Genomic DNA, 27,531 nt, shown 5'->3' on the forward strand with positions numbered 1-27,531 from the left:
GTGAAAACTGCAAGAAATGGGCAAAGTGCATAGTACGGATCGATGTACTCTAATAGAACAGTCAGTAAATCACAAAAATACTCTAATTGAGCAGTCACTTCATTGTTGCTTTGTTGCTGAATTCCACCCGCCCGCACCTAAAACTGATTTTCAAAGGACCAGAAACATAATTATTAATTGGAATGGCCTAATGGTAAAAGCAGCTTTTACGTAAGAAGTGAAATGAAGTCTGTATTAAACTTCTACACAAGTGAACTTTGCTCTGAGGTGGTTCTTTTCGGCAGACTGAAATACGGGTGTGGCAACTTTCCTCAGACTACCTTCCCCTTGAGGTTTTCAGGCGTTTAGCAACTGAAAAACAACAGTGCAGGCCTCGTACACTACCAGGATAGCCTATCGCTTCGAGTTGAAAGGGGGTGTATCCCTTACGTACACGAACAAAAATGAAGAGCAGCTTTGAGGCTTTGTCGAGAGAATTTGTGAGAAAAAACACGTTAGTCACACTATAAAACAGTGTAGAAGATACTTCTGTGCATAATATGGTGGTAAAAGCGGTTTTTTTACCAAACGCTTCCTTGACAGTGCATAGCAACAGAATTGAATGAATTACGAAAATTTCATGAATTACGAAATACGAGAATTAGCTAATAATATTATTGTACAACCAAAACTACCCTATTGCAAAATAGTAATACATATTTGCATATACTATCTATGGTTAATTCCAGATGAATTAGGTTACTGCATGGCGCCTGGTTTTTAGAGGTAGCACAACATCAACTTGTTTTCTCATAATTTCTTTGTTGGAATTTCTATGTAAAACAATTATAGTGAAACAAGAGCTGATCAACTGGTTGTGTGTCTATTTGTACAATACCTTCAAAAGATTTCATTTGTGGTGTAAACACTTGACATTTTAGCCTGTTGTTGGTTGGTAGAGTTAGTAGTGATGTGGAATAAACTAAAACCAACAATCAATTCTCATATGTAAATGTATATAAGGAAAGACATATCAAAACATTTGTCAACTTTACCGTACATTATAAAAATCTGTAACATATACGTGAAAATGACACTTGTCTATTAAATACAGAGCCATAACTTCCGCATGCTTTAATTTACGGAGATCTGGTATGGCGCATCAGAACTCTTGATCAATGGCGAATCAAGTGATATATAGGAGTTTGTGAAGTGACCGGCAGGATAGATCCTTGTATCGCCAAATTACTCATTCAGATGCATAATAAAACCGTGGGAAAACCCTGTTTTTTCATATGTTTTACAATATAACTCGGCACTTACTTCGAGTGAATTCTTAATCAGCAAGTGTTGACATGTAGAATGATACCAAGCTTAGCAAATTCAGTTGAGGGTACCAGTAACTGCATCTGTGAGTTATTAAATGTTTTTTTTTGGATCCAGTTCAACACGTACATGCTAATCATGAACCACAATAATGCATTCATAATAGGACTACTCTTGTTTTTTACAAGAACACATGCAAAAAAGCCACCCTGGAAGCATCCTCCAACTCAAAATGGTACAAGATCTGTGGAAAAGGTTCTTATAGTAGTTCCAAGTTTGATTAATCTTGTTGTTACCTTATCACCTTAAACTTACACCAAACAATAGTGGTATGTTAGGGGTGTAATATGACTGAATTGCAAGCAGGTACCTTATTCACAACTTAAGTTATGGGTTACCGAGTACATACAATTGGAAAGGCTACAAGACTGATTTTCACAGATTCAGTCACAAATAACCCTCTGGTGGTTATGAGTATATAGGTCCACTAGTAATTATCAAGTGAAAAGGAAACAGTATGTACGTGTGTTTATGACAAAACTGAAATTTGCCATTCATCATGTGTATAGCAGGAATCATGGGTTAGGTTAGGTTCAGTTAGGGCTTTTCTTGCCCAAGAATATCACCCAAAAACCAGCCTCACTTTTCCTTCATAACAGCTTGGCAGTATATTGTCTAGGCATAACAAAGCCCATAAATATCTTCAGCCAAACCCTTCCCACTAGTTTCTATGAAATATTATGATTTAGCTGAATTTTCTGCTAATTATGGGTAAGGCTACAGGCTTGGATTATTTACTGTTCAACCTCACTTCAGCGTGAAAAGTGCTTTTTCACCAACTGCAGCAGCTACAATATATACATCATGGACCTACTTCATAATGTGTAGTGAGCTAGATAATGTGAACAGTGTGGAGTAAACTAAAACCCACTTCTAATATGTGGATTAGATTAGAAAATTTTGTCAATAGACATGGGTACACAGAAGGCTCTGGAACACACTCCCCCTTTGTAATTTACTCCCCTACCTTAGATGAGTTTTGTACTAACCTGAACATTCATTATGATTACACCTGTACACAACAATCTTTTTGATTTCTGCACAGTAACAAATATAATAATACAATAATAATAAGGCTTATAGCCTACAAATGTGCTTCCTGCACACATAAAAAACAACATAAACACAGGACAAGTAACCACACAGTTGCAAAATACAAAACAGAACAGTTAAAAATACAATTAAAAGTTACAGTAAAAGAAAGCGACAAAGAGCAGACCTAAATGTAGTCCGATTTGACAGCTAATGTGAATGGGAATAGCGTTCCAGAGAAAAGGAGTGTTAACTAAGAAAGGATCTATATAAGAGATAAATGATCCTTAAGTAGAAGTTTGAACATGTGATACTATTATATTTGTTGTTAGAATTTTAGTGAAGGTTCTTCCCAACCTTTAGGGACCTTAGCATTATAATTACCCAGGAGCCACATTATAGTGTGTTGATAACGGGGATCACTCATCTTTTTTCAAGAACACACTCAGCGAGTCACTGGCGTGTGTGAACAGTAGAATGAAACTTAATGGCATCCAAATCTTGTGTTATGTGGTTTAACACCACTCGACAGAAGATTTAACCTTTTCTACCTGACATTGAGATTAATCACACTACATTACAGCAAACCAACAAAGAGAAAATTTTAGATTACTACTGTATTTGATAGCTGATTTGGAATGATCAAGTATCCATCACGTGTAGGAAGATATCATGCTATTACAATCCAACAAGTTTGTTTTCCCTGATAACATTATTGAATTATTGCTAGAGTCACTGGTCATGTCTCACTTGAATTTATGCTCTGCCAATACGGAGTAGATTTTTAATGCAACAAAATATTTATAGAATTCATCATTAAATTTACTGAATTGTGCAGTCCATCTCTTATATCATCTCAACAAATATGACAACATCACCACTTACTATAATCAATTACAATGGCTTCAGTTTGAGCAATTGGTAAGGTTTTGTAGTACTTGTGTAATGCATCATTATTTTTATTCTATCAGGAAAATCCACCAATTGAGTTTGGTAGCCAATCTTCTCGTTACATGAGGACAAAGCCACACTCTGCCAATCTTACCAGATGTCATCTGAGCTTCATGCAGAAATTGTTTTGCCATCAGGCCAGCCATTGGTGGAATTCATTACCTGACATTGTTCAGCTGCAAGCTTCATTCGCCAACTATTATAGTGACTCAAGGCTTCACTTCGTTAAATTTAAATAATGTTTGATGTATTTTTACTGTGTTTGTTTTATTGTTATTAATTTGTATGTGTTGTTTTTGTTACTGTTGTATACATGTAGTGTTTGTACTGGTGGTATTCTTATATTGATGCTTTGTACTCTACCAAGAAGGAACAGCTTTGTGAGTTTAAATTATAAATCAATCAATCAAATAATCATTGGAAGCATCCTCCAACTTCAGATGGTTATTTGCTATTAATACTTGACATTTTAGCAAGTAGCCATCTAATCTTGTTCAACTTGATTCCTTACGTTTTGTTATATGGATCATTCTCATTTGAGCTGTAACACTTTTGAGCTTGTTCCCTTACTATTTGTAGCATGTGTATTATATCAATCGCTTATTTCCTTTTAAAATTTTTATTTTTTGTATATAGTTACAGTAGTTTGTTTACTTTTTAGCTATATTACACATTTACACTTTGTTAAAATCATATGCAAAAATTTAAGGCAGTGATTCATGTTGCAAATATCAATTAATCTTTGGGAAGAATGAGAAAGGATGATTAATGATGAAAGCAAACAGCATGCTGCAGTGAACGAAACATAATCTTTTTATGTCTAGTTAGTTAGCCACACCTCATTAAAATCAAGTTAATTGTGGCCTCCTCACCTAGTTCACACAAGCATGCATTTTGAGAAAAACAAACCTTAAAAGATTTCGAAAATTACACTACTAAAAAGAAAAAGAATACTCAATTTATTAACAAACCATTACTCAGAGAAGTAAGACTCAAATTGATTAAAACTATACACCATCTTATTCACCTGCTCATGAAGAGTTAGAAAATCTTTGTTTTGTTTCTGTAACCCCAATGGTATGCATGTCTAGTGTGTTTGTAGTTACTTGTACTGCAACTACCAATTATCCTTTGGGAAGAACAAGGATGGCTTATACAGTACTGTAGTAATGATGCTGTACTTAGGTAAAACAAAGCAAAATTCAAATGTTTGATGTAAGTGTACAGTGACTTTCACAATTCACCTGCCTGCTGTAAGACTCAGTAGCACAAAGTATACGGCTCCAGAAATTTCAGACTGCCAAGATAATGATAGCAGATTTACGAATCTGTTGTTCTGATCATGTTTGTCACTATTCACTTTCATTATTCATTATGCATTCCAGGTGGTTTTTCAGAGGCAAAATTTATTGCAAGGCTGTTTTAGGTAGCTACACTGTATGCCGTATGATTTGTTTACCAATCTCTACTTATTACGTACTAATAATAGAACCACTAGTGAGTATCAAATGAAAAGGAAGCAATGTGTATGTTTGTCAAAACTATGGTTTACTGTTTTGTTCATTTTTATCATACAGTATGATAGTACTGTACACGGAGGTTAGGGATCTCTTGCCCAAGAATATAATCACCCAAAACCAGCCTTCATAACAGCTTGACAGTATTGGCTAGGCATAACCAAGCCCATTATTGACAAGTTTCTATGAAATTTTGAATTTTGTGCTAACTGACTGCCTGAATGATGCCTCCAGCCAAGCATAACTCAATTATGGATAAGGCTACAGGCTTAATTTATTCCTCACTTTGGCCAGGCTTAAGATATGCCTTTTCCCCAACTGCAGCAGCTACAATACATGGATCATAGCTGGAATAGAAGTGAAATGGCCACTTCACCTTTGATATTATAGTTGAGGTGAACGTTCAACCATAATTCTGTAGTGATTTGATATATTGCTGTGTATATGTTTGTTAAAGTGTCTCAGTCTGCTTCCTAAAGTTTGTGCAGAGTTACAGCTCTTCTGATACCCAGTACACAAAACTGTGCTGGTATAATGCATGATGATTTTGACTACCCCTATGTCCGTCATATACAGTACAGGACTAAATACAGTTATTAGAGAAATACTGTGAGTTATACCTAGATTGAGTATCACAGCTATAGATATCCAACTAAGAACATTACTATACTATACTATACCTACATCTATACCGTGAAATGATTGTTGGAGAACATTAATTTTAATCTCTACTTCAGTAATATAACTTGTATTAGACATGACTATACAGTTGGGATTAAATGTCCACGTCACTGTCAATATTAATATCCAGTCATAATTGTGGTATATATTATAATGTACCATACAGGTAGTTCGTTACACTGTTAAAATTCGCCATAACACTTTATGGGTGTCCATGTTATTGTTTAAATTCAATACCATAAGAGTTGCTGTGTAGGTGCTGTGATAACACTTGCACGGTGTTACAGAGGAGCACTAAGCTGTTACAAAAAGTGTAACACCACCAAGATATGGCTATAATGGGTAATTATAGTGACTCACATTATGATGGCTATTACAAAAAATTTGTGTATTTAAAATCATTGATTTAAAAAGGAAGTAGTGATCCAAGTAATGAAAAAGAGTATAATTTATATGAATGATCACAGCTTGGTGGCAAAATCCCAAGCTAAACATTGAGCTAAATAATTGTTAAGACATACCAATGTTGTATGTTATACACAATTGAAATTTGCTTCGTCCCTTATTAAATACATGCTGAAGAAAATAAAAATTCTGTGAAAATGAAAGCATTTAATCTGAAATTATCACATTGTTGTATTTCATTGCATACTTGAATAGACAGTCTCTTAATATTTCCACTCAAAAGTGTATGTTTTGGGAATTCCTTTTCCAACATTGGTATTAGGGTTGGAACGAATGTACAGATACATCCTCCGAAGCATCTTTTAAAAATGATACCGAAGCTTCAAAGATATCATGTCAACAATTAATGAACACAATTGATGGTTATTAGGGTGTACACTGTAGTACAAACTCCTACACTTTGTTATAACTCCAGTATAACCATTGTTTAAACTATAACTACTCCAAGAAATAAGCAAATAGCAGCTTCTACAAGGAGTGAAATAGTTGTGCAACTGGTTTAACTTGTTAGTATCCATGGTAATGAAACTTTGGTGAAGTAAAGCAGCATCCGAATGTTATGAAACCGAACAAAGTAAAAGATGAGTAAATTAACCCTTGAATAGTGATATTTTAAAAAAAAATTATTCTGCCTGACTATAGTTGCAAGGCTAGAAGCTAAAGGATGCAACATAGTGAACATAAAGCCACCCTTTTACGCCACAATCAGGATGTGATTTTGAGGTCCCAATAGGGTCTGCTCCCTGCACCTTGCCTTTGTTTTCTCTTCAATTATGCATGCTGGTCATTGTCTTTTTGCATTCACTCAACAAAACCACATACCAAGGAAATAATTTTCTGTATCAACACCTTCCATGAGGAGCATATTTAGACACTACAAAATTAATTATTTGAAGTGCTTAATATGTTACTGTAAGAGGTATTGGAGACTACTCTCCTTAACAATTTAGCTTGACTGATAATGATTGAACATGAGGACCATACCACTTAGTGGTCTAGTGGTATACTTACAGTGCAACGATCAATTACAACAACCATGCTTCCTTATAGATCTAGCTGTACTTATAATGGTGAGAAAACAACAGCGTCGTTATTATATTCATAAGACATTCTAATAAAGTAGTCACCCTGACACAACAGCTAACAATCACAAGGCATTCATTTTAATTTTCCGATGCTTTGATGGGGGCGGAACCACTATGATTCTTTTACTTACATTATACGTAGGTATACTTAGGAAACACAATGAATTGTGAAATACAGTAAGTCAACTATAAGTCATAAATAACTGTACTTGTAGTAAGACTCAGAAATTACTTAATACCTGGCCACTATATGACTATATATATGACAAAGTTTACTATAAATTGTAAGCTGACATACTACTAACAGTGGTTGGGAAATGAAAATTGAAGAACATTGCAAAAAAATTAGAACAAAAATTGTAGAATACTTTATCAATGTTAACCAGACAACTGCAATTATAATTTGTTTAGTAGTCAGTTATTTATGACTTATAGTTTCTTACTGTATTGCACAATTCATTGCGTTTCCTAAGTATACCTATAATGTAAGTGAAGGAATCATAGTGGTTCCACCCCCCATCAAAGCATCGGAAAATTAAATGAATGCCTTATGATTGTTAGCTGTTGTGTCAGGGTGACTACTTTATTAGAATGTCTTATGATTATAATAACACTGTTGTTTTCTCACCATTATAAGTACAGCTAGATCAATAAAGAAGCATGGTTGTTGTAATTGATCGTTGCACTGTAAGTATACCACTAGACCACTAAGCGGCATGGTCCTCATGCTCAATCATTATCAGTCAAGCTAAATTGTTAAGGAGGGTAGTCTCCAATACCTCTTACAGTAACATATTAAGCACCTCAAAATAATTTTGTAGTGTCTATATACGCTCTTCATTGAAAGTGTTATTATTTCCTTGGTATGTGGTTTTGTTGAGTGAATGCAAAAAGACAATGACCAGCATGCATAATTGAAGAGAAAACAAAGGCAAGGTGCAGAGAGCAGACCCTATTGGGACCTCAAAATCACATCCTGATTGTGGCATAAAAGTGTGGCTTTATGTTCACTATGTTGCATCCTTTAGCTCCTAGCCTTGTAACTATGGTCAGGCAGACTAATTTTTTAAAAATCACTATTCAAGGGTTAATTTTCTCATCTTTTACAGCATTCTGTGAGTGTGTGACATTTTGCATGACATTACAGTGTATGTGTGTTACATTTTTTAAAATAAAATAAACTAGAGTATATTTGTTTACCTACAAATGAAAGTTAATTTTATAGCTCTGTATAAGAGGTCATTACAGTGTAATTTTCTAAACTTACATGTACTTTTAGTCACTGTGATCTTACCTTCTGTGATCACTGCAAGGATAACATAGTGAATTTAAGTTCACCTACCAGTATAATTATGACTTCTTGTCAATCGCAGGAGTTTAGCTAAGTCTCAAAGTTGAAATTTAAAACAGACCATTACTCTCACACAAAAATGTGACTGGATCTGCAAAAAATATTAAATACTAACCTTATACACAGAAAAACCATGCATGGCTATGAGAGTTGCCCGTGGGCTCTTGGTCTGATAGTTGAGAGTTGGGCTCTTAGTCTTGAGAATTGCCTGCAGTGAGCTCAAGAACAATTATCATTACTCCACTATCACATATGTACATGACCTATTTTGTCTTTTGGACTAGACTTTCTGTACATCTGCCAGTCACTGTCAGACAACTCTTGGTAAATCTTTCTACTGAGTCTGCCACAAATATAAATATTTGTGAGGTATGGTAATGGTACAATGTTGTACTTGTTCAGTTTGTACCCACATCAGATGCATATGGGGACATTGGAAACAGTGGAAATTGAAAACTGAAACTGAAAAACTGAAACGGAAAAACTGAAACTGAAAAACTAAAATTGGTCAAAACTTCATATTAACAGGTACCTCTTAACAAAGACCACCTCTATAATAAGACCACCTCTATAATAAGACCACCTCTATAATAAGACCGCCTCTAAAATAAGACCACCTCATTATAGTAGTTATGTCAAGTAGGTCCAAAAATATAGCTAAGGTGTACTGATAATGTAATAAAGTATCAATCAATCAGACAGTACTTAAAAGTTGAAATGACAGCTGTAGGGTTGTACAAAAGGATATATCTTATCATGCCAAGACCTAAAGTCCATGGTCATGTCACAAATGAAAATGGAGCAATTGCATGCATAATTGAATTTGATAATGGATTTCTCATGAATATTATTGTGCATGATTTAGGAGTTGCATAGTTACAAAATCAACATTAATGATTCTTAACTTTGTGTCTTAATAATTGTTAAGCACACGTAATAAGCATCCTCGAAGACTTAAAAGCCTGAGGTGACATCAGTAATTACCGAGGCACAGGTAAATATTGACAGGTTTTTAAATCCTCGAAGACACCTATCACGAGTGTCCAACTATTACCAAGACACAAAGTCCAAGATCATTAATTTAACTACGCAGCTCTTAAATAATGCACAATTCATGAGAAATCCAGTATCAGCAGAGTAATTGTGCATGCAATTACCCCATTTTCATTGTGACATGACCATGGACTTTAGGTCTTGGTATGGTAAGATAGTATATCCTTATGTACAACCCTGCAGCTGTAGTTTTAACTTTTAAGTACTGTCTGATTGATTGATACTTTATTACATTATGGGTACACCTAATGGCCTTTTTGTTGGACCTACTTGACATGACTACCATAATGAGGTGGTCTTATTAGAGGCGGTCTTATTATACAGGTGGTCTTATTACAGAGGTGGTCTTATTAAGAGGTATCTGTTAATATGAAGTTTTGACCAATTTTAGTTTTTCAGTTTCAGTTTTTCCGTTTCAGTTTTTCAGTTTCAGTTTTCAATTTCCACTGTTTCCAATGTCCCCATCAGATGAACCATTGCAGTGACTACAGCAGTTAATATAACCTCAAGATTATAATAATATAGCTTTCTACTATGTACACAACATCGTCTGATACCATACAAATGTAACTCAATTAGCAACTAAATAGAATTTAATTTCTTTGGTGACAATACATGATCACACAACAGAGATGTGCGTTAAAAAGTTTAATATTAGTCTTGCTCCAAGCTTGCTTACCCACTCTATCATGTGATCAACATCAAGATATCTGTAAGTGATATCCCACTACTGGGGACTGAATCAGAATCTTTACACTAAAACTCTGTGAATGTAGAATGATACAGCACTGCAACTTGCCTTCATTGTAACTATATCTATACAAGTTAAAACAAGTGACTGCAAGTCAAGTGTCACTTCTTGATACCATACAGTCACCAAAACAATTGCTGCTCCAACATGCTGGTTGCTATTGATCTTGTGACAACTGAAGTCATCCACTTTATCAGCTATGGAATATAATTATAGCTTTCTGCTGTACCTGTGGAGATACAAATCATAATCATTATGCTGCAGAATTATGTGGGTCACACTTCTATTTTCTCCCCAGTATAATCTTCATAAATATAAATTTTAAGAGAAACTTGATACTGGATACAGACTCCAACTACCTCCTGGGCTATATACCAAGTGATAAATAAGTGTTGGTGTGTATACACATGTTGTACCATGGAGAGTTATTTTTGTGCTGTGCTGTGTGATATTCTGTATGTTGTATTTGTTGGGGGTCACTGAGTGTTCTTATAGGATGCAGCACTGAATTACTTTTATGCAAATACACTCTAGAATGATTGTTGGAACAATATCCAATAGGATCGTGTGATCCTGTTTTATTTCAGGGACCCTGCATAGTCAAGACAGCAATGATTTGGACAGTTCACAAAACTACTGGCTGGTAATAATCATAGCTACTTGTTGGGCTGGTCTGATGAGGACAAGAAACATGGTGGTGATTCTGACCTGCAGATGAAGTACGAAGAGTTGCAAAAGGTTTATACTAGGAGTTGGTATATAAGACAATTGTCTTAACCATTTGTACAATGTACCAAAAGTAATTAATTAATTAATTTTACATCATTGTCATTACGTTGTTAGCTATATGTTTATTGGTGATTTGAGTTTTTATTAAAAGAATAGATGTTTGCAATTTATTGCCAAATAAATAATATAAATATATTTTATTTTATTTTATTGAGCTGTTGTATATTATAATTATTGCAATTGTTACAGTAATTTATCTTAGTGTTTGAGTGACACTAGTTGGTTATAACAGTATACTACACACAGATGTATTGAAGAATGGTAGCAGTAACAGCCATATTTTGAATGACAGCCAGAGGCTGTGTGTGCATGCGGGTGTGAGTGTGTGTGCATATGTGTGTGTAAGAGAGAGAGAGCAGTAAAGGCCGTAGAGCTGGTATAGTTGAGATTCAATGCATGCATATGGTTATGCCTAGTTGTTATTACTTGGTGGTGTCAACTGAGGTGTGTTATCATGCTGAGCAAGAAACTACTCTGGGTACTCAGCTGTTGGGACCTGGGAAGTAGTCCACCCATCTGATTAAGCCAAGTGTGCATCAATAGTACATTTGGTGAACTGAGCAAAGTGCAAATCCCATGTCTGACAACTCACATAATGGGTAAAGGTTCAAGTGTGACTTTGGGTGCTAACACCTTCACTTGTGAGACATGATCAACCCCTCCCCCTGTAGATTTCTAGTCCTTGATTTACAATCGCCTGCATTAACTTACAGTCACTTCGCTATTTATATAGTACCAGTATTGGTTCACTGGGTAAGCATGTCACCGTGCAGCACAGTATCGTAGCCGAAGGAATTTTTTATATTATAATTGCAGAACATCAGCAAGTGAGTACATGTATATATATAAATGCAATATGGGTACAAAAGTTAATTGAAATCACTAAGATGGTCAACAAACATTTTTGGCTGAATCAATGGGCCATGTAAAAGGTTGCATTGCTGGCCTCTGGTAATTCATGATTGTGAACTAAAATTGGATGAACACAAATCAGGTAGGATATCATTACGTATGTCAGATATAACATTACCAACTATTTAATACTTAAAAATGAAAGACTGCTCTATTAGAGAGTTTTAAAACTGTTTTGTTATAAATCATAAATAGTTGTACTGAGAGCTAATTGATGTGTGCAGACAGCTTTATTGATCAACCAGTAGCTTATCTAGCTAATGAAATCCATACAAGTGCAAATTATATTCATATGGTTATAGGTGTCATTTAGTCTGGACTATGTCGCCACTATTATCTTAAACAAGATTCATAGTTGCAATGAATTCATTAGCCCATATGGTACTGCTAATAATACTCTAAACGTCAAAGCCTACAATTATTCTTTGAAGGATTGCTGTACGCTGTGACAAAAATAAATCTAAAAATGGGTGACTGCTTTATTAGAGTAACTCAAAATAATTGTGCTCATAGCAGTAGCAGTTATACACTTACAATAACTTTTTTTGCTTTGACGTATTGAGTGGTTAGATGGCTGTTTATCTAGCTAATGAAATCCCTACAATTGTAAACTATATTCACACCGCTACTGGCGACACGTCTGACACGTTTGACTTCTATAATGTGATTCATTATTAAGGGAAGTTTATTAGTCCCTATGATGTATATAGCACTGTACTAAGTGTTTCTGCTTAAAAGTAGTCTTGAAATACTCTGTATAGTAAGGTAAATGCGGGTATTTCCGGACAGCGTACAATTCCGGACACTTTGGTACCTTTATCAAGCTAGCCGAGGAACGAAACAACGGATTGCCTTGAAATTTCTGCTGTGAATAGCTATTCTTATAGGGATTATAAAAATCGAAAAGTGTGTTCTAGTTGATTCATTCTTGGGTGCTATACACGAAGTGTCCGGAATTGTGCGCTGTCCGGAAATACCCGCATTTACCTTACCAAAATCCATAATGACTGTATTCACTGACTCTAATAGAGCATGCATTCACCAAATTCGCAAAATTGTTATGTTATAAAAGCTATTCACATTTTGTATGACCACCCCTCTCCAAAATGTTTAGATTCTAGCTGAAGATATTTAGGGATTCATTGTCATTGACTCTATTATATAAAAGCTTAACATATATATTGACTGGCTCAGTATGTAAAAAAGCATACAGAGCTATAGAGAATATCTTATTATTCATTATCTTCATGCTAACAAGGAATAATTATAAAGTCTCAGTGATGCCTCTGGTTCACACATTGTAGCTATATTGAAAGTCACCACTTGTTGGCAGCGGCGGAGGAAGTAGTTGATATGAGGGGGGGGCTGGGCTGACCCAGACTTATTTCTATAGTTTGGTAAGGTGAGACCAAAAAAAAAAAAAAAAAAAAAAAAAAAAGGTCGCAACCAACTGACAAGAGCTTTCCACCTCACCAGCTACCATTTCTAGCTGATAAACTACATAAAAATCCTTTCATAGCTCGCTACACACTGACTACTTTATTAGAGTGACTGCTCTATTAGAGTATCTCGATCTTTATCACGGTTTTCAGCCCCACTCCAAGAAAGATAATTTCAGTGTGATATCATTCTGAGGGGGGGCTAAGCCCCCCCTCAGCAGACCGAGGGGGGGCTTTAGCCCCCTAGCCCCCCCCTTTCCGCCGCCTATGCTTGTTGGCCAGTCATGCATGTTGCATTGTTTTCATAGCTAGTTTTTATTTGCCGGTCTCTAGTTTTATAGCTAGTAAGCAGTCTTCTCCAACCAGCCGGAGTGGTCCATTAGGCATTAGCTCACCCTGCCTCCAAAACTATCTAATCTTGCAATTGCTACTTTGAAAATCCACAATACAGCGGGGATCGGGCGCCGCGAGACTACAAAAATGGACAGCATATCAATTAGCTAATTATAATTTATATTAAAGTCCATGTATAAAATAAATAATAAAAAGTATTTAAAATCATGGACAGCGCCTCCGACGCCTCGAAATTTGAGAGTGAACTTTTCAAACGTTTTTACATCACTGGAGTGAAACCAAATAAGAATGAAATCGGTGTTGGTGCATATGGTAGAGTTTCCGAGGTGGAATATTGCGGGACTGTTTACGCGGCTAAAGAAGTTCACTCTATTTTAGTACAAGGAGTTACTCCAGAAGAATTCGAAGCAACAAAGAAAGCTTTTCTTTCCGAGTGTATTCAGAGCGGGGTTGTTAGTCACCCAAACGTGGTACAGTTCCTAGGAGTATGCAATCCTGCCGATGATGGGCAGTCGCGATTACCACTTTTAGTGATGGAGAAGATGCATGAGAGCCTCACATCAGTGGTGAAGAAGTACCCAAATATTCCGATGTGTGTGAAGTTGTCTATGTTAGTAGATGTGTCTAGAGGATTGTGGTACCTGCACAGTCATGATCCTCCCATCGTCCACCGAGATCTTTCCCCCAATAATGTCTTACTGACTAATCAGTTTGTGGCAAAAATAAGTGACCTAGGAGTAGCCAAAGTGATAGAAGGGGGCAGCAATAAGACAAAGACTCGTGCTCCGGGAACAATCAGTGGCGGATCTAGGAATTTATAAAGGGGGTTTCCAGTTTAGAAGGTGGAGATATATATTGGCATGAGATACGCAAACGTTTGCACTACATCGTCTGGTTTGGTAAGGTGAGACCAAAAAAAAAAAAAAAAAAAAAAAAAAAAAAAAAAAAAAGGTCACAGCCTAGTAATAGTACATAAAATATATTAAAAACTTCCTACACACTACTTTAGTAGCTACTGTGACTGCTCTAATTACAGTATCTCGATCGAGACGCACGCCGCGATAATTAAAACATTTAATTGTTACGCAATCATTTTTCAAAGGGGGTTTCCGTGGAAACCAATGAAACCCCCCTGGATCCGCCACTGACAATGGATTTTATGGGGCCAGAAGCTTTACTGGAGACACCAGAGTATGGTCCTCCTCTTGATGTATTCTCATATGGTGGAGTGACACTTCATGTTGTAAATCAAGAATGGCCTAAACCACTACATTATGTAGTGACTGATTCTAAAACTAGGAGAATAACAGCTTTATCAGAAGTAGAACGACGTCAAAAACATGTGGAGAAGATGAGAGGTGCTCCAGCTGATGTACGAATATTAGTTAAAGAGTGTCTTTATGATGATCCTTCCAGACGTCCTCTAATATCAGATGTGTCGGAGAGGATGAGTAGGATGAAAGAAGCAGAGAATGTGAGGTGTCCAGGTGTGAGTATGAACCCCATCACTTGGCAGGTAGAACAAGTAAGTGAGAAGTTGGGACAGCCTGCCACATCTCCAACTGTTAAAGTACATGTACAGGTAAAAATAATTATATTAACTTTTGAATGATCATATATACATATTACTATTACAGCAACCAGTGGGTGTCCCAGACATTTTCAGTTACCCAGTGAAAGTGAAATGGAAACAGGTAGCTCCGCTTCCAGTGTGTCGATCACCATGTACTGCAGTGTTACTACATGGATCAGTATATGTTGGTGCTGGCCAAGAGGGAAAAAGTGCCTATGCTTACCAGCACAGCTACAGGTTAGATTTTTACAACATATCCACTAACCAGTGGAACCACTCCCCCATAACCACAGCATACAATAGTTATGCTATGACTGTACTGGATGATAAACTGATCACTGTTGGAGGATCATTGCCTAAGAGTTATGAAGTCACTAATAAGGTACTTGTTCTTGATTCTGGACAATGGAAGGAATACAGTGAAATGCCAACTGCTAGAGCTGTTCCTACTGCTGTAGGGCACCATTCCATGTTAATCGTTATAGGAGGAAGAGTTAAAGTGAAGGGTGTATGGACAGAAATACCAACTGTAGAGTTACTAGGCACTGCCAATAAGTGCTGGTATACTTGTGACAGCCTCCCGATACCACATTTCCAATTAAAACCTGCAATTGTGAACAATACCCTCTACTTGTTGGGTGGGTTAAGCATTGATAGATCTTCTGCACAAGTGTTTTCTACTTCTCTAGAGGCTTTTTCTTCTCATCAGATAAAGTGGCAGGTGCTCACTGATACTCCATGGCATTTCTCATGGCCTGTTGTTGTGTCTAACAAGTTCTTGTTGGCTGTTGGAGGAAGACATGCATCTGATCCCACCATCCAATCTAGCGAGGTGCATGTTCTCAACCCATCAACTGGTTTATGGGAGCTAATAACAAATATTCCAGTACCAACTAGTGGTCCAACAGTGGTGGGTGTGGCTGATAATAAGATAATTATATTGGGTGGAAGTAGTGGCTCAAAAAAAAGGCTCCATTCCACTAATGTGTGGGTTGGTACATTTGAGTGACCTTACTGTTATTGTACTTTTGTAAAAGTATTTGTCTTTCTTTGATGAATGCATGCATATTTAACACATTGTTGTGTACATATGCAATGCAAATAATATAAGAAGTTTACATACTGCATGATGATGTGCAGCTATTATCAATGTTATAAGATGCTAAGGTACGCAAGTATCATATTTATCCGTATAGAGTGAGGGGTCCGCAACTCTCTTGAAATCTTGTACAGCCCTCTTTGAAATCTTGTTGAAATCTCTGAAAGTTGTTGTGAAGTTTCGTATATTTCCTGTATATGTCCGTATTTGCAGCGTCACTTATGCTACATCCAGCATCCTCACAAGAGGTCCACAAATTTTGTGAAGAAATTCTAATACTACGTATCATGTGATGTTACTATTTCGGATATCAAAGATTTTAAATGCTCTGAATTCTTGCTGTAAATTGCTTGAAATCTTGTCAAATTGCAAAGATTTTGAAATCTCGTACAGGATTTTTCAGTTATGGACCCCCGGTATAGATGCTAGGCCTGTATCAAATATGCCATCACATGTTATTATTTGTATTAAGCAGTCAGCCCTGCTAGTATGCTCAGGAAAAAAAGTTAAAATGCAAACCAATTATCTAATTACAAGCTAGTGCAGTAATGTGATTGTAAAAGTGACGTAAATAAATCAGAGTCAGAGGTGTCAATAATATTAAGTGGCAAGGTGTTCCATTCTTTAATAGTTCTGGAGAAGTAACTGTTCTGATATGACCTTGTGGATGAAGATGGCATGGTAATGGGTGGTATGATCTGGTTGCTCTCATTGATGGTAAGTGGAATGGAAATAGCAAGCTGGTGATACAGTGCCTTATGTAGGACTTGTAGTCTAGATATCTTACGATGGGTCTCAAGAAATGGCCAGGATAGTTTACTTACCATTGCTGAGACTGAGCTAAATCTACTATAGTCATTATAAATCCATTGGGCTGCACGACATACCTTTTCTAATTGTATTTTTGAATTATAGTATGGATCCCACACAGCTGATGCGTATTCCATTAGTGGTCTAACCATTGTGAGGTATGCCAATTTCTTAACTTTTCTTGAGCAATTACTGAGGTTGCGTTTCAAAAAATTTAGAGTTTTTGTTGCCTTTGCTACTATGGTGGATATGTGTGAGGACCAGCATAACGATCTGTAAATCAAGATGCCCAGATAAAGGTGTTTTTTAAGTCAGTCTCCAGTTTTATCATTGAACATCTGTCAGGTAACTAGCTAGCTAACTAGCACCATGCACACAGTACTACAACCCAAAGAGTGCAGCATCTTTAAATGTGCAATTTTACTGGGGGCGTGCCCCCAGACTGAGCCTTACCACTTTCACTTTTACTCTGACACCCCTGCTTTAGATCAATACTCTCATAGAGCATTCACTGATTAAAATGTTCTAAGGTAATAGTAAGAAATGTTGCCAACCTAGGATCACAATGCAAGCATAGTGGGAACACTGAAGACATGATGTGAAAATTTTAGAAAATTCCTAAAAGCATTTTGGGTAAAATTTTGAGCATAGTTAGGCCTAATATAGACACCTGTCTGGCAGCGCCTGCCCTTTCACCTTCCTCTTTATGTGAAAGGGTGGGCACTGCCAGACCAATAGATGTCTGGGCATTTATTTCTTATATAGGAAGTGGTTATACTAAGCTGAAAGGTTTTTCTTTTTGTATCTAGCAGTTGCCTCAAGCATTTGACTTTAGGGGATGCGTCTAGTAGTTGACCCAAGCATTCAAGTTTAGGAGACACGAAAAGTATTAGGGTTAGGGTCAAGTTCAGCTTTGTTTCTTCTTCAACTTTAGGTAGGCATTCTCAGTATCCAAGACTTTTAATTAAAAATTCTCCGTATATTTCCCAATAGAACCCTGGCACAAAATAACAACTCGAGTTTAACTTAGGATTGCTCTGTCATCTGAGCTCCAGTGAGGATGAAATTGCTATGGGGTTTGTCCACATGCTGATCATCATGAAAATCTTAGTTATATCATGCGCGTTACATACGTATAGTAAGTTTTGTGTTCTTTTCAAACCTTGTAATGCGTGTAGAATACTTTAAACTTTAAAAACATACTGTTGGGTGGTGGGTAGTCATTGGTGGTGCATACTTTAAAGGGCTTAGTTACTTTGCTCAGGTTAGTGATTTTCAGCTCCACAGCAATTTTCTAATGGCTGTGTCATCAGCTCAAAAGTATAAACCACTTGAGTTGGCATAACAATGCCATAATTGAAACCACAACTCCACCTTAGTATTGTTGCATCATTGTGACATCATTTTTAGTTGTTTATAAGTTGTCAACTTTAATTACTTAACATAGCCTCTTACCTATGGGTATACACCATTGTATTGAGAAGTATGTAGTAAGTGAAACATAATTTGCCCACCACAAAGCATTCAAAGATCACTGAGATCCAATAAGACTACCAAAGTAGCTAATTCCAACCCAACAAACTATTGTATTTCTGAGATTGGCAATCAATACTCTAATGAACATATAAAAATCCATTTTTCCAAAATTTAGAAATCAGGCTGGAATGTCTATTTAGGTTACGTTCTTCTTACTGTATACTGAGACTACTACTTGAGTAACACGTATAAGATAGAAAAATAGGGGAGATGTATAGCTAGCAGCGGAGATGTATAGCTATCAGCGGTAACACAGTGGTTAGCATGCTTGCCTAAAGCTCCAGTAGTCCAGGGTTCGAGCCCCGGCTGAGTTTTTTTTCTCAGTGACTGTCGGTTTAATAGCCAGTATGGCTTACTGAACTGACTTTTGGTTCAGTATTCACTCCTTATATTATAATCCACTCACGAACCAGCTGAAAAATCATGTTGCTCCTTGTAGCAGTTGTTGTTGACATACTTTCGACAAGTCAGGTGTTTCATTAGTTATAGTAGTAAGCCTTGTTCTGCAAATTAAGGGGGCAAGCAACTATGTCCTATACCTTCCGTGAATAAAATTATGTGTTTTAAACAAAGCTGTAAAGCCAACACAGATACTGTTCTCCAGCTGATGAATAAAACATGTTTTAGTTGAAACATTGAACTTCTGTTTAGGGCAAATCTGAGTGAAATCCTCTGAAGTATGTACAAATTATGGTGTAGTTACAAAACATTAATTTTAACACTAAAATTGATTCTCCTCCTGCAGCAAATTGTGAAATTCCCCAAAAAATCTTGTAGTGGCTTGTAATGGCATTATCTTTAAAAGTATTCCTAGAATTTCAAACAATTTTGGAAAGAAAAGTTTTTATTTTCGTGGGTCTGTTATGTGGAACAATTTAAAATCTGTTGTTGTAGAAGCTGCTTCTTTGTCTTTGTTTAAAAAGTTGTATTTTCATTAACTTGTTTTGTATGTGTGTATATGCCAGTTGTATTTATCATTTGCAATTGTTTAGTGTTTGTGTTTTGTATTTAGCTATACTGTCTTTTACTTATAATCTTTACAGAGCTCCACTGAAAATCAGTATTCGGTTACTGAGTGGATCCCCTGTTAAAATGTTACAATTACAAAAAAGTATGTACACAATTTTTTGGAATTAGTACTATGGCTTCAAAGGAGGAGTCGAAAGCTTTTCATACAAAGTTCAATAGCTCATTTGATCAAGTACTTCAAAAAATTACTTCCATACTTTATTACCTTGTTACAAATATACTTAGGTAGCAGATGACAAAGTTTAAGAAGTATAGAATTAAAACTGTGAGACTAGATCCAAAAATTGTAAATTTCCATTCTTTAAGTCTAAAATACTAAACTGAGTCTTAAAGTCAGTACTTCTAACTGGAGATGGTGAGTTTTAAGTACCACAAACACATCTGATACAAAAAGGGGTGGAAAGCAAGCACAAATCAATGAAAACCAATTTTGCATGTGAAGCCATTGGAATTAGTAGTGTGCCCCTTAAGCTATGTACTACTCCTCATGAAGGTAGTGCCCCTGGCCTTCTTTTATGACATGGCATTTATTTGAGCCCAACTTTAACGTGATAAATATACTATATACTAGCTAATCTGATGTGACTGTGGTGTGCAGCTGTTGCTACTGAAATAATTGCATATGATAGGTCCTGTGAATTGATGATTACATTCCTCACCCAAATGTATGGTGATGGCATGATTTTGGTGAAAATTAAATTGTAAAAGTTCAAGCCACTGTACACATCAATGTACATACAATGTATTTTCTAATGTTTTAGTTCACTATACAAGCTAACTGTATAGACATTCCAGTGGACTCATATAGTATTACCATATATGGTAGTTTGCATTAGCTCATACAAAGGCTTGCTTTAGGTGGTCAGCATGCTGAAGATGCTGCATTCTGGGATATCTGCATTCATCAAATTATTTAGTTGGACCAGTTTCTCATCTGTCAGGGCTACAACTGGCTAGTTGGATTTGCCAGTAGGTTTGGAGGCCATGCAGGTTTGGACTGAAGCAGAGAGATCTCCACCTTCTCCGATCAACTGCTCTGATGTTAATCCTCGAGCTTTTGTGCCCTTTTTTGTTAGAATGAGATCCTGGAGGAGAGTAAGTGGCCCTACCACCTTCACAGAGGCTCACAAGAGTACTATACAGAACTTCTGGAAGGGCAGGGGAGGGAAGCACAATACACAGAACAGGTAACATGTTTACAAAGACAACTGCACATGTGTGAGCCTGCCAAAATAGATTTACTCCAATATTGTTCCCCACCCACCCACACTGTTAAAATTCAGGTATACCAAAAGCACCTTTAGGGGTGTCCAGTTGCATGTTTAAAAACAACTCCCTTCAGGTGTTAGAAAAGGGTGCTGTGGTGACACTCAGAGGGTGTGAAAGAAGAGTGCTTAGGTGCTGCAAGAAATATAACACCAGAGTGTAAAAGTGCTACAAGAGGTGTAAATCCAGGGTGTGTGGTGGGGAGCACTGTTAATTTCCAACACTTTTGTGGGGGTGGATCTCCTCCTATACCTTCATTTTCATTGATGATATATTTAGGAAACACATATTATATGACCTGTGAAATACAGTAATTCAACATGATTACAAATACACTTACTTCCTTGTCTTTCTACACTTTATATGTAAGTTGCAATTTGTACTTATAACGTAACTACCAAAGAAACTTTTAATTGTGGGATTTCATTCACGGAAACACCCTTGTAGGTACAAAGGGTGTTCCCATTACACCTCATCAATGAAATATAGTTGTATTGATTATCATAATTATATAGAAGTGCAGCATTTCATGCATATATAGTAAACAAATTTCCTTTAGCACAATGTAAAAGCATTTATGCAGCTATTGTTTGGAAAACCAATCCACATTAATGACCGAATTTGACAAAATAAGGCTTACACGCACATCCACTTTATAACTTTGAAGTACCATAACTCACTCATTATGTAGGAGTATGCCATTAGTTTCCAATTTTGAACTGGTATTTTACTATGCTATGGAAGGACTTTGTGCAAATTTTAGGCCAATAGCTTGCTGAGTAGTCAAGTTACAGCTGGTTAAAGTCAGAAAATTGGATGTGTGTAGAAGCCTTGTTTTGTCAAATCCGGTCACATATTTATTTTAGAAGTTTGAGATAAATGGTTTAGATTTAAAATTGCCAAAGCACACATATGAAATTACACCAGAGATGCATCAATTTATTACCTTTCAGATACTTGTAGTATTCCTGCCAAATAAGAAAGAAAATCAGATAACTTTAATGAGTGAGCTAGCTAGCTCACTACAGTAAAATGCATATTTGTGCATACAGTATGTGATGAATTAGATAATGTCTTGATTGGTGTTCAGGGGCTGTTTACAGCACAGTCCACAAGTGCAGTCAGTGATATGCATGAAATGTACTTAGGTGGGGTAAGTAATATGTAGGAGATAATAGTTCACATTTGCTATTTAATGAGGCAAATTTGAACTATCATCTCCTACACATCACATACACCACAGGAGTTCACGCTATGTACAACATGTTTGGAGCATATCGCATACACATGACACTTTTTTTGTAGTGGAGGTAGAATCACAGCTGCTCACAAAGGAGTGGAAGGTGGGCTGTAGAGGAGTGGGAAATAAAGACTGCAAATGAAATCCAGACATGCATGAGGTTACAGAGCTGTGCTGGCTCCTAAGTGCCTGGTATATATGCAGCAAAATCAATTATCAACATAGAATAATTTGTTGGGAATCTAAAATAGGCCATCCACCAATTCCTGTCAACCCAAGACAGTCAACCTTACCAAGGCCAGAAATTTCCATTAAACTTTTCACACCACCTGCACCATTAAAGCCAGCATCAAGTAGTTTGAGCTTAAAACCATGAACTAGTATGGTAGTATGGCTATACGCTCTGGTGGTATTTGATTTTGTCTGATGTGCAATTTGTATCAGTTTTGTAAAATTTGATACTATTAATAGCTACTATTATATTTCACTTGAAACTGCAGGTGTTTATCTTGCATGATAATTCAGGGCAGGTGCTGTTGTCATGGGGGCCGATAAATCACTTGGCCCATAAATAAATTGCAGTCAAGTGTTTCTGCCATACTTCTAACAGTGTTAGTAACTGTATACGATTACATGTACATTACACCCTATCATGAGGTGTTAGACCTCTGTTTAGGGTTTCCAATGAACAATTAAGGGTGTTTACAAAATGGTAACACCCAACAAGTGTGACTATAAACCTCTTATGGTGGTTATTATTTTCAGGGGTGTTGCAACAACACCCCCTTGATTTTTAGAAAATCATAGGTGTCATGGTAGCACCTAAGTTTTAACAGTGCACCTATTCAATAACCTTAACCTTGGTTAATAGTATCTATTAAACTACTTAGTAACAGTCTGTTAAAATATATTGGTAGAGTTGCTAAGTCACCAACTCCAACAGAATCTCTGTGTATAGACTTGAAATGATGGGAAACTATTTTTCTGTAAGAATCATATAGCTATACATCATTATAAGTGACCAGGATTTGACATAACCTGGCTTCCACACACATCCAATTCTTTGACTTTAACTGCTCAAGTTGTAACTTGACTACTCAGTATGCTATTGACCTACAATTTTCATGCAATTCTTTTGCATTGTGCAATAACAGCCCAAAAGTTGAAAGTGATAGCATACTGCTACACTGAGTTATAGTGCTTTAAAATAACAAAGTGCATGGAAGCCTTGTTTTGTATTTATTAAGTTTTTTGGCATCAGTCAGAGTCCCTTTTGTTGTTTTTTCAATTATGTTTTCAAAGTTCATCCAAGTTATGATTTATGTGCTGTTTTTATTTATTATAGCTTTACAACATGCATGTACAATTAAAATTATTGGTGTGCTTGCTGCGAGGGGTAGGTAACGACCTGAAATTTCTGAAAGATGAAATATTGCCTGAAATTTATGCAATTTGAAAGATGAAATTTGATGATCTGGAAAAATGTAACAAAAATTTACACAATTTTACAGAGTCTAAACTTTACGGATTTACTAATTTTGAAATTACTGAATTTTACTGAGAAATTTAATTGAAATTTGTCTTGAAAGATGAAATATGGGCAGTCATATTTCTGAAAGATGAAATATGCGGGGTAGTCATCTTTGAAATTTCGTAGACAATTCTGGCTCTTTACCTACCCCTCGGCTTGCTAAAGGCATGCCAGAAACCAGTGCTGACAATTTAACCATACATAAATATGAAAGGAAAAAAAGAAAATATAACAGTCCTTTAAGTTGATTAAAGTTTGTGAGAATGGGTTCTTTGGAACATTGTGAAATATGTAGGTTCTTTCGGAGTTAAAATTGTTAGCTGGAAAAATGGGTCCATAAATAATCAGTTATTCGGTACTTGATTGTGTTGGTAGTTAATGAGATATCTATAGCTGGTAAGTAGTTGTAGAGTCTTGCAATTCTGTTATATAAAATAAAAATGAGCTACTGTCTTGGATGAATTAACTTGTGTGTCTTGTGGTGTGCTGCTGATCTTGTGGAATTATACTTGAGAAGGTGATGCATGTGGTCCTTGATGTTCAACGTAGTTGTAATACTTTCTCTTGCTTTGCGTGTGCTTCCAGGCATTCTAGCCAACTTCTTGGTCTTGGTGAACACAATAACTACATCACTTTCAACCCTACCAATACTAGATCAGGCTCCAGCAACAAACTCTTGTTACCTCACCATCTTAACAACATATTGCGACATTCTTATTTCCATCGTTTACCATCCCTGTGGAATGCCATACCAATTCTGGACCTAAACATGTCAGTTTGTTGGCTGAAATCTAAACTGAAATCATATCTGTGGGACCATTTCCTGACTAACTTTGATGAAAACAATAACTGCACTCTACATTACTTATGTCCATGCTCCAGAAGTCACCAAACTAAACCTCCAACTACCAATTTTAATCACTTATAATCTTAACCATGTGACTATGTAATTACTTAAGTAGTTAGTATTAATTGTACGTATTTTATGGCTGTTGGTTGCTACCAACAGACCTTTGGTGTGTTTTTTTACACCATAAAGCCTAAATAAATAAATAAATAAAATAAATAAAAACGGCGGACTGAGCGCTAATTAAATTGTGAGCTGGCAAGCCGGAACAGATGAAAGCCTGAGAGCAGAGAAAAGTCAAGAGAAGCCTAAATCAGCCGGGAAGCGGTATCGTTCATCGGATCGAGACATTGCTCAGATTCACTAAATGGTACGTACGTAGCTACAGTAACTAGCATTAGCTATAGACTGCTTATCAAAGTAGCTATGTAACTTCAACTTGTAGCATGTAGAACAAGCCGGCACTTGCAGACTTTGAATATAGGCCCCTGTAGGTATGTTGTATTATGTCTTAATCAATAGGACGTTTTTCATCATCCTTTTTCCGAGCTTTTATCGTTTCATTTGAGGCCACTCCCAAGCAAGGCCTGCTCTGGAGCCAGGAGGGGACCAGGTAGTCTCGTACCCAGACCGCTTTTTTTTATTTGGGTGGGAGAAAAGAAATAGTAGTCTGGGTACGAGACTAGGGGCGGGTACCACATACCCCTCTAGTCTCGCGTGGCCAGACCCTTTCCGCGCAGCTGCTTATCGATTGGAGATTATAAGAGGCGCGTTTGGGGGTAGCCAGCGCCCACGCAAGAATTTAACATGGTGTACGAGAGTCTCAATATTTAAGTATTTCAAAAATATTTCTGTATTTAAAATATATTTGTAAATACACCCAAGAGTAGCTGAGGGGATCAGAGGAACATCAGATGAGACACAGGTGTACTTTGCATTGTCGATTTGAATCGTTGTACAGAGCGGTGGCCGTAATCAAACTCATGAACAGATGGAAACAAGAATAAACTATTTTGTACGTGGTTCTGGATTTGGGATTTAATGGATTTCTAATTGTATTTCTCAGATAGTGTACAAGAGTCCTAAGACGTTGGCTACCCCTCAGGCATGCTACAAGGGTCTGGAATAGTTCGTGATTTTATAAAATACTGCTCTCACCAGTAGTTGGTGAGTGTTAATTGGCTCACATGATCTTTTAATCGCCAAAATAGTGTAATTACTGAAGAACGAGCTGAAGACCTCTGGGGAAGACGACTACCGACCCGTGTGGATTTTGCCTTCTACCTACCATTGAATCTTCAACAAGGGTAGGTTATAGAGACCTAGCACGAGGATCTTCGTGGATTTTAAAAACTTTGCTTTGCTCGGTTTTTAAAATCCATGAAGATCTGAGGGCATGGTCTCTAACCGACTTAGAAAATGTATCAGCATTTTATAGACCTTGTGCGTGCCAAGGCATGGTCTGGCAAAAACCGGAAAAAAGTTGCTACGGCTTCAAGTTTCACGATAGTTTACGAGAAAAGTGAGGGCAAAAGTATCGAGCGTTCTATTGCAAATACCTTCCCTAGGCGGAATAACTCGCCATGCAGCAAATATGTTATATACTTTTACCCAATAACTTACTTTATACCAGTAATACTCTATCTTTTAGCACGATTCCTTCGTATTAGCATTAAAAAAATTTCGTACGGATAGAATTCATACGTTTTTGCCCTCATGAAATGGCGGATGCGTTATATTGATGATGTAATAAAGTGCCATGCCTTGGCGTGCACATGGTCTATATGGGCATATAGGTGGAGTCATTGTGGGATTGGGTTATATGTCATACTGAAATCATCACACAATGTTAAAATAATCACGAAAGATGAACATGCTTTTGTCAAAGTGTTGAAAAAATCGAAGCACACACTGCTTCCTTTTCACAAGTTAGGCTTGGATCGGGAAATGGCAGTGATCAATAACAATGTTGAGCCAGATTATCGGTAGCTAGTGCAAACCAGTGCCCGTGGCATTACAGCAATATAAAGAACACGTGTGTCGAAGAAGCAGCCTGTGTGGATTTATACAATGGGAATGAGTTGTCACAAATTGTGCCTTCAGTGGCACCACAGTAGCACGAAGAACAGGCACAGTTTTGAATATGGACATGCCCACATTACATGTAGCACAAAATAATGTTTCTACAAGGAAGAGCTTACCCATTTAGGTCTTAGTAAAGTCCATCCATAGTAATAGAAGATGAAAGCAGTCTTAAAACACTCAAGAAGCAGATGGGAACTAAACAGAATTTTCCGAAATATTTCTGGAATTCTCCGTTCATCATAATGAACGTGTGTACAACGTTAGAATGTACCTCCCATAATCAAATTCTTTTAGGCATGCCTATGAAATGAATGGAGTGGTGGACCATATGTTGGCCTGGGTGATTGGTGCCTACTGCAGGCTATCAGCCTGAATATGCTTGGAGGGAGCATTGCAAATCAATGATCAAAAGTGAGATTTGTGATGCTTGAGATCTTTTCTGCTAGCAGGTTTCTAACCATTTAAGAACCTGCTAGCAGGTCTCTTAGTGGATTTTAAATACCTCATTATCCTCCAAAGATCAAAGCATATTATGCATACCATTTTCTAAGTATGGTTGAATATAGACAAACAAACTTGGTTTACAGGCCAAAGTAGGTAAAAGATTTTGAATGGATTTGCTAATCAGAACAAACTAAAGATTCGAGGGAAGATCCATTGCATTTTGTCCCTTTGTATCTTAGGTGTTACTCAGTCAACCAATCGTCACCTATAACGTGCTGAAAATTTTTACATTCATGAACTATTCTAGACGCTTGTAGAATGCCGCT

At 36.8% G+C, this 27,531-nt stretch overlaps 2 protein-coding genes across 2 annotated transcripts in view; both read left to right on the forward strand.

Annotated features, from left to right (window-relative positions):
- The first annotated feature begins 13,949 nt into the window (after positions 1 to 13,949).
- Positions 13,950 to 16,480, forward strand: LOC136258444 (uncharacterized). Its single transcript, XM_066051755.1, has 3 exons — positions 13,950 to 14,543; positions 14,840 to 15,327; positions 15,383 to 16,480. Exons 1-3 carry the CDS (start codon positions 13,952 to 13,954, stop codon positions 16,325 to 16,327), a joined length of 2,025 nt encoding a protein of 674 aa, XP_065907827.1. The 5' UTR covers positions 13,950 to 13,951; the 3' UTR covers positions 16,328 to 16,480.
- Positions 16,481 to 24,993: 8,513 nt separating this feature from the next.
- Positions 24,994 to 27,531, forward strand: part of LOC136257623 (uncharacterized) — a 148,400-nt gene continuing 145,862 nt past the window's right edge. The window contains exon 1 of the mRNA XM_066050872.1: positions 24,994 to 25,046. The gene's annotated coding sequence lies outside the window, so the exon portion shown is untranslated. The remainder of the gene's footprint in view (positions 25,047 to 27,531) is intronic.

This window comes from Dysidea avara, chromosome 6 (assembly GCF_963678975.1).
Source record: "Dysidea avara chromosome 6, odDysAvar1.4, whole genome shotgun sequence".
In the NCBI taxonomy this organism is placed as follows: Eukaryota; Metazoa; Porifera; class Demospongiae; order Dictyoceratida; family Dysideidae; genus Dysidea; species Dysidea avara.

Excerpts from the sequence above, each read along its gene's own strand:
- LOC136258444 (XM_066051755.1), top strand. The coding sequence starts at position 13,952 with ATGGACAGCGCCTCCGACGCCTCGAAATTTGAGAGTGAACTTTTCAAA. Across the intron at positions 14,544-14,839 it reads TCGTGCTCCGGGAACAATCA|TTTCAAAGGGGGTTTCCGTG; the intron begins GTGGCGGATCTA and ends TACGCAATCATT. Across the intron at positions 15,328-15,382 it reads CTGTTAAAGTACATGTACAG|CAACCAGTGGGTGTCCCAGA; the intron begins GTAAAAATAATT and ends TTACTATTACAG.